This window comes from Teleopsis dalmanni, chromosome 2, assembly GCF_002237135.1.
Source record: "Teleopsis dalmanni isolate 2A chromosome 2, ASM223713v2, whole genome shotgun sequence".
NCBI classification, from domain to species: Eukaryota; Metazoa; Arthropoda; class Insecta; order Diptera; family Diopsidae; genus Teleopsis; species Teleopsis dalmanni.
In genome coordinates this window covers 213,948,390-213,957,069 of record NC_051847.1, presented here as the reverse complement: position 1 = coordinate 213,957,069, position 8,680 = coordinate 213,948,390, and the positions used below count along the sequence as shown (strand labels likewise).

The 8,680-nt window shown below is 28.8% G+C and overlaps 1 protein-coding gene across 1 annotated transcript; it reads left to right on the top strand.

Moving 5' to 3' along the window:
• The first annotated feature begins 580 nt into the window (after positions 1-580).
• On the top strand, positions 581-7,230 carry LOC119678121 (RING finger protein 17-like). The gene is made up of 4 exons (XM_038089791.1): positions 581-3,045; positions 4,041-4,888; positions 5,942-6,394; positions 6,473-7,230. Exons 1-4 carry the CDS (start codon positions 657-659, stop codon positions 7,115-7,117), a joined length of 4,335 nt encoding a protein of 1,444 aa, XP_037945719.1. The 5' UTR covers positions 581-656; the 3' UTR covers positions 7,118-7,230.
• The last annotated feature ends 1,450 nt before the right edge of the window (positions 7,231-8,680 follow it).

Below are 8,680 nucleotides of genomic sequence, written 5' to 3'. Positions count from 1 at the left end.
AGAGCTGTGACCAATGACGACCAAAAGATCATTTAATTTTTCTATGGTAAAACTAATATTATTTTTAACTAGATTAGAGCTGCAATCACAATTACTTTTTTCATCTGTTTATTTCTTATAAATAATTTAAAAACATACAATAATTATCCATACTTTATTAATTATTTACTTAAAGCTATGACCTAATGTCGTCAGCTTAACCTAGCGATTGCCTACTCTTTTTAACCCTCTAATCTTGTAGCGAGTTTGTTATTATAACTAATAGCTATTGTTTATTATGCATACATAAGTGCATTTAAAAGATCTCATCTATAATTTATTCAGCCAGTACATTCCATTACGGACGCTGTACAATTCCGTTTGGCTTAAGTTTAATTTCCCCAAAATATTGTATCTTATTTCATTTAAAATTGGGCAGATTACGATAAAGTGCTTAACGTAAAAGTGAAAACGTAGTATTAATCCCATTCTGTGAACATATTATTATTATTTATAATTATTTATTATTTTAAATATACAACTACATATATATAGATAATATGCAATAATAATATTCTTATATTTTTCTTTATAGGTTTGAACCTACGTTCACAAACGCAATAGATTTTGGTTCTACCTGTAGTATTGCTGTTAAAAAACCAACAACAGAATTTGCAATGGGTTCACTATATTCTTATAATTTTGAAATTTTGGATTTTGATATAAATTATCCAACTCAATCGGAGTTATCTCTAAGTAGTTTGGATAAAATGAATATAGTGAAATCCAGTAAGATTTTAAAAAAAAAACGCACTCCAGTTAAAGAAAAAATCCCAAGTTATACAATTTTGAAAAAAAAAACATTTGATTCAAATGAAACAATAGAAAACTTTCATGAAATTTTATCATTACCCTCAGCTGATAATCCAATGGGTTGTGTAACATTTATCAAATCACCAGCTATGTTTTACATTCAACTGAAGGAGCATAAACCACTTATACAGCAAATTTCCAATGCTTATAAATCTCATTCAGTGGACTTAAGCATAAATAATGAATTTAATGATATTAATACTGATGTTGAGGTGGACAGTGAAATTGAGACAGCGATTGAGTTTGAGATTGAGATAGATAAACTTTATATAATACATTATACTGATTCTGAATACTATCGGGGTCTTGTAAAAAATGTTTGCATAAATCGTGTGTATAATGTTTACTTGGTCGATTTGGGGTTAACTGTAGATGTTGAAGTTAAATCTTTTAGGACCATCAAACAAGAACATATAAATATTCCATATGTCGCTATATGTTGTTCTATGTATAACTTAGTACCTAAGCAAGGAACTGAATGGGATAAAGATGCCACAATGCTTTTTACACAATTGACAAGTAATGAAGTTATTGTTGAACTTAATAAAAATCAGTCAAAAATAACAACTGGAGAGTGGAGTGTTAATATTATTGCACTTTACCAAGATAATTCTTATAGCATGAGAGATGTTTTACTCTATACAGGTTTTGCTATGGAGGTATCTGAAAATGGTACTACCAACCATTTGGCGTTTGCGCGACAAGAACATTGTTTTCAAAAGCGCATGCTACTGAATAATCAATTTGTAGTATGCCGCATTTGTTCAATAGAAAATCCCCTAGAATTTTATGCAATGCAAGAAGACTTGATAAAGGAAAAAAATGACTTAAATAAAAGTTTAAATGAACTCTACTCAGAGGAGGAAGTACTGAAAACGGTTTTTGTAGGATATATACACATGTGTTGCGCTACGCAAGTTGATGGAGTTTGGTATCGTGCCCGTATTGTGCGCATAAACGCAGGGGGTGTAATAGATATATTCTTAGTAGATGAAGGCAAAACGATAACAACAAAATGGAATCAGTTATATGAATTGTTGAAAGAATTTGTTAAAATAAAAGAATTTATATTTCAATGTGAACTTCTGGGCGTTAAACCTTCTCAAAAGAATAATTATCAATGGACCAATGAGGCATTAACAGAATTTAAGCACCTTGTACAAAACCCGCGAGTTGTTATTTACATAAACACCAAAAATAGTTTAAATGTATATAAAGTTAATTTAAATGTAACAAAAACGAGTGGCGATATAGATGTTGCTGCTGAATTAATAAAATCAGGGCTTTGCGATCCTTCAGGAGAATACTGCGATATTACAAATTCCGGTACGAAAAAACAATCTGATATGATAATTAATTCTGATAACAATTTTCGAATGGAAATGATTGAAACTCAAACACAAATCAAATACGATGAACAAAATAAAAATTCTATTATTCGTACACCAATTGAAATTGTTGAGATCATCAATCCATTTGAATTTTATGTATACGTGAAACAATTGCTTCCAGGTATAATAAATTTTTTATACAAACTTTCAAGTATCGACTATTTTCGACCACAAAAAGATCTTATTTGGAAAGAAAATGATCATTGCATTGTTAAGGCGAATGTATATGTGGAGTGCGTTCAACAGTTAATAGATGAACGATGTGATCAGAAAGATTACAATTTCATTTATCATCGTGGTATAATAATGTTCTGTGATACAGAACATAGTATTTACGATATTTTCCTGCGTGATTACGGAAAGATCATAAGAAATGTAGAAAAGTCAAATATTTATATTATTCCATTAGCTGATGATAATGTTTCAGATAGTGCTCAACGCTGTCATTTAGCTGCTATACAGCCCATTAACGAAAGGAAATCCTGGTCAAAAACTGCTATTGACTTCTTCACAAGAGTTGTTACGAACCCTTCGAATGAACTTTCAGCGACTTTGTATGGCACTCCTGATAAAAGCAATAACTCATTACCTATAATACTTTGGATTACATCGACTGATAACAATGACGCTTTAGCTCCTAATCAGCAAAACCATGCAAAACTAAATAGCGCGCTTGTTAAGATGGGACACGCTTGCTGTTTGAAATGGGTCGATTTCAAGGACAATATCTTGGGGACTGAATGGGTGATAGATAAAAAAGACATAATTGATGACTCATTAAGAAAAATATTTAAAACAATAGGTAAATGAATTCATCATATTTTATTTTATCTATAAACTATTTTTAATTTATTTTATTATATACCCTTGTTATTTTATTACATTACACATATACCACTTTTATTTTAATATAATAATCTGTATTATAAATACAGATCTGTCAATATATATAGATTAAAAAATTTTTATATGGAAATTGATTTTAGTCAATAGCTTTACTATTTGAAGCTGTTATTGTTGTAACCATAGAGATTAAATGTACTCTCATTGGCAAAGAATACTGAGTTCCAGAAAGAACTGTCGTTGTACAGGTGGTGTTTGGCGAACTGTAAGCGAATTTTACAATTTTTGTCACTTACGAATGGCTTGTTCCGGGCAGTTTGTCCGTTAAAATTAGCATTTCTTAAAACTCTTTGGATACTTTTTGGATGATATTTCTTTCGAAGAAATATTTCAACGTCCTTGGCAATAGATGGGACATTTAATGTAGGATTTTTTTGAATTTTTCCTATTATCCATTTTTCATCTCATTGACTCGAACTTTATTGGGGGCTTGTCTGCCCTTGTTTTCCAATGGATGATCGTGACGCTGAATTATGTATTGCACGGAAGATGAATTCAAGCCTATTTTTTCAATCATTTTTCTTTGTGTTTTTCCAGATTGATAATGTTTAATAACTAATTGGCGTTAAAATCACGTTAAAATGCGCAATCAAAACTAAATTATCAGTTTTGCATTTGTCCATAACATTAGTTTCAAAGCGATTCAAGTATCCACAATTTCGGTAGTCCTTTTGGGTTCATTTCGTTACCATCTTTTAATAATATATCTAAACCAATTTATTTGTTTAGGGACTTTACGAGTTGAAATTAATTTAACTATGGTATTATAAACTATGTATATATATTGTGTTTTATTACCATTTTATTAAATATAAAGTGATCAATAATAACATTAATAATATAAATTAGAATAGTAATAAAATAAAATGTTAACAAAAATTTTTTGTATTTTAGAAAAGCAATCAACACCAGATGATAACTTTTTGAATACTTATGCGTCAGAACATAAAAGTCCTAAAAGTCTTGATTCCGATAATACATATGCGTCCAATTTAATTGATTTAACTCCAACAAAGCCTACAATGCTATCACCGTATTTTTGGCGTCAAAGAAAACTCATTCAGGAGACATATTTTGAAGGAAATCCTACCTATATTGACTACGATGGAATAATATACATGCATAAATCAATTGATAAAACTCAATTGCATAGAATGCGATTGAAATTAGATAAATATTTTGCAAGGTATTCGAATGAAATGAGTTTTCTGATGACCGATTTTGGGATAAACCAAGCGTGCATAGCTAAGTATAGTGCTGATAATCACACATATCGTGCCATTATTACAGCGATAAATCAAAATGAATTTAAAGTATTATTTATAGATTACGGAAATGAAGAAATGGTTACATTAAAAGACATTTTACCCTTTGCACCATATGCAAATATACAGGCATATGCTGATACATATAAATTGATTGGTATAGGGCCAAAGAAGGGTACCAAGTATTCTGAAAGGGTGTTAGATATAATACACAAACAAATAGTTGGAAAATCGGTCATGGTGAGAGTTTCGCCATCTGCATTAACAAACAAAGGGAGGGACTACACATGGTGCAGTATATGTGATCAAGCAACAGATTTAGCATCAATGCTCCTTATTAACCGTTTGGTAGTTTTAGTGAAGGAAGAAAATGAACCTTCAAATAAGATGGACACAGAAATATTACCATTGATGAGTGATGATCACAATGATGATGATGATGACTGTTTAGTGAGATGTTTAAGGGATATTGATGATGTAAGTATCTAAACCATGTTATTTTTGTTCTTGTTTTTGAATGAAAATAACAATGTATTATATACATATAAATATATAATTAAACTAGCTGACCCAGCGAACGTTGTTTCCCCTTGCACTTAATTTTCTTGGCGTTCGTTGCGTTGCTCTTGACTTTCATTAGTACGTGTGATTGTATCCTGGTTTCTTACATTTTCATTGTTTTCTGCAGATCTATTTAACCGACGGTTCTAGAATAATTGTGAATTCCGACTCCGTCGACCAATATTTCCTCCTCGTCCACGAAAACGTGGCATTATTTTTTGTACGTTATTTATATCTTTATATATATTATTCTTTTTTTTTTGTGTGTGTTCAAGTGAATTCAACTATAATTTAGATTCACAATTTGATCCACTGGATAACGGTTTTTTAATTATTATACAGTTTTTTGGTATCCATATACATTTATATTAGACATTTAATGCAACGGCAGTTTTACGATTCATTTTAAAGATTTTAAACTTTTTAAACAAATCAAAGTAAGCATGAATAAATTTTAAGTTTCTAATATAAATGTGTATGGATACCAAAAAATAAAAAATTAATTAAAAATACATTATCCAGTGGGCCAAATTGTGAATTTAAACCTTCCTTGAATCCACTTGAACACCCACAAAAAATTTCATCAAAATCGATTCAGCCGTTTAGGAGGAGTTCACTGTCAACACACGTACAGAAGAATTATATATATATAATTAAATAATAAATAAATAATAATAAAAAATAAATAAATAATATAAATAAATATAAATATTTATACTCATTATTTTAAAAGGTATATTTTTTTTGAAAAATGTTTTATAGAAATTGCTTAACTACTGGAAAACTTTTTCTTTTCAATAAAAATATGCAGAGCCAATAAACACGGACTTCTTCTACCTCTCCCGTATAATAAAATTATTAAATTTTAACATAATGACATAATTGTTCTAAATTATTACATATGTACAATATTTTTATTTTTTTTTTTTGTGAATCTGTAATCATTTTAATTATTTACATTTATTGAAGGTATCTCCTATTAAAGAAATGAGCGATCTTGATGACGAATACGGTAATGCCACATCTGATTTTCTCAATCAAAACAATAATTTTGACGACTTAGCACAAAAATTTGCGACTAGCTTAGATCTTTTAAATACAAATCATGAGGATGGTGAACCTACAAACGAAATTGATTGTACATTTCTAAACAACCCACCACCTCCAAAGAAACCCATGTTTACAAGAAACGAATATATGAAACTTAAAAGTGATTTTGATAGAAATCATATATTAGACGCTAAAAATATTATAAAAAAAGCTACAAATGCAGAGAGTACCTTGATTTCAAAACATCATACTGAAGGCTTTTCAAATATGTGTAAAGAACATTTAAGTATCTCATCTGATAATCTTGCGGAGGATAATGCTGAAAACATGCCAATAAATACTACAATAACAGCAAATGATTTAGAGAGAGACGTATGTGAAAGTGATATTTTGTATTATTTAAAAATATTGTGTTGTAATTTTATTAATCAATTTATTTTTTTATTACAGATTTCACCTTTTGAGCGTTTTAGTCCAAGCAAAACGTCAACTGTTCGCACTCATAGTATGCTTAATATATTTACATTCCCAAAATTGAAAAAATTTCGTACATCTTTCAAATGCACAATCATTCATATTGTACAACCTGATATATTATATGTAGTTCCTACTGCAACCGAATATGAGGATTTGTCCTTAGAGTTGGATAGCCTGATTAATGCCATAGCACCTAAGTTAAATCCACTCCAAAATTTTAATAATAATACTCCATGTTTGGTACAATATGCAAAAGATAATCGATGGTATCGTGCCGCCATTAAGAACTATAATAAAAGAACGAATATCGCTACTGTAACTTACGCTGACTATCTTTCTGTTGAAAATGTATCGGTAGATAAACTAAAAGAAATTTCGGATCAAATAAAAAATCATCCATTACGCTTTTTTAAGGTACATGTGGTTAATGTTAAAAAGGCTAGAGCTTACTATGATCGGGATGTATGCGCAAAACTTTATTGGAAATTGAGGACGTATACATACAAAGCAAATGTTATAAATAATGACATTGAGAATAATATAATTGAAATTGAACTATATGATCTAAAGAACAACAACATATTTGAAAAGGCGCACATTAAAGAATTTTTAGAATAAGAAATATTATTGTTTTGATCTATACTTAAATTGTTATTCGCTTATATACATTAATAGCTTTAAAATAATTTTTTTTTTAAATATAATCAATGCTTTGTAATATTTAAAAAGCTACACTCTTTAACTCGAATTGAATTTTTATAGTATTTAATTTTTATATACAAAAAAATGCATTTTTTTTTTTCAATTTATATTCAACATATGAACATTTATTTTTTTTCGAACAACGTTTAATAAAACTGAAATAAAACATAAACATTTGATATTTTTATTTTTAATCTATCTATATGTATTTCATTATTTTATATCATAGTATATTATTAGGAGTTCTTCACTGCTCCTTTTTCTTTTCAACTAAAGATCACTTAAACTTCATATTCGAAAAGAGTTACTCTTAAAAATACGAATACGATTAAGTTGAATATTCCTCCCCATCTTTCGGTAATTATTAATACAGAAAATAACAATAAACATAAGTTCATTATAAATAGGTTTAAGATTTTCTGTTGGTGGGTTGATTGGTTGCCACCATATAACTTTCCGTTGACTTCAATTAGCGATTATGCTCCATATTACTACCACATTTTCCGCAAATAGTCGTATGATAGAAAGATAGACTAAATTCATTCCGTCAAATTTAGATAATATAATAGGTCTATCTCTTTACTGATGAACAATCTGATAAAGATTTTCTGTAATAATAAAATTTAAAAATATTAGTTCAATTTCTTTATATAGGCGCCCGATATAACCAATTTCAACTATTGTTGGCTTTTTTTATTTGGATTTACAAAAGCTCGATTATAAGATTTTATTTCTATCCATATTAATTATTTGAGCATATATTCAGGAAATATTTAGTTCGTTTTGGAATGTTTGTTTAAACTACCATTGCCACACTTTTAAAATTCAACGACTAATTTGTTTTTTAATAGACATGCGAACTCTCTAAATCAAATGTGGTGTGATGCATTTCAATAATATATGTATATGATCTATATAATATTCGCAGTCGGTTTCAATACATTTAAAACATGCTATAGTAAACTGAACATATTCTTTGTATGTGTATTAGAATAGGTTCAAATTCCACTAAGTTCTAGTCTAAAAACATGCTTTAAAAAATCATTAAATAATATGTCTCCATATCTAATATGAAGCTTTTAAGCATTTCATATATTCACAAAAATGCCTACTACGAAATCGACATAAAGATTGAGCACTTTTTGGTATCGCTAAGGACCAAAAGATCTACTGCCAGTCAGTATAACCTATTTTTATTTGAAATATATACATAAATAATTTACGGATAATAGAGATATTGAAGATATTAATTACTATTTAAGAGAATTTTTGAAATCAAAACTTGTTTAACATCTTAGTTTAACGATTTCAGTAGCTTAACATATATATCACTGATGCCTAGCCCCTAATATTTGTATTTGTTTGTATTAGTTATTGTAATGCCTACTGGCCGAAGCTTATTCTCGATTTAGAACAAATACCTAATTAATCATCGATTGTTCCTTACAAAGATAACATAAATAAATATTAAATTTATTA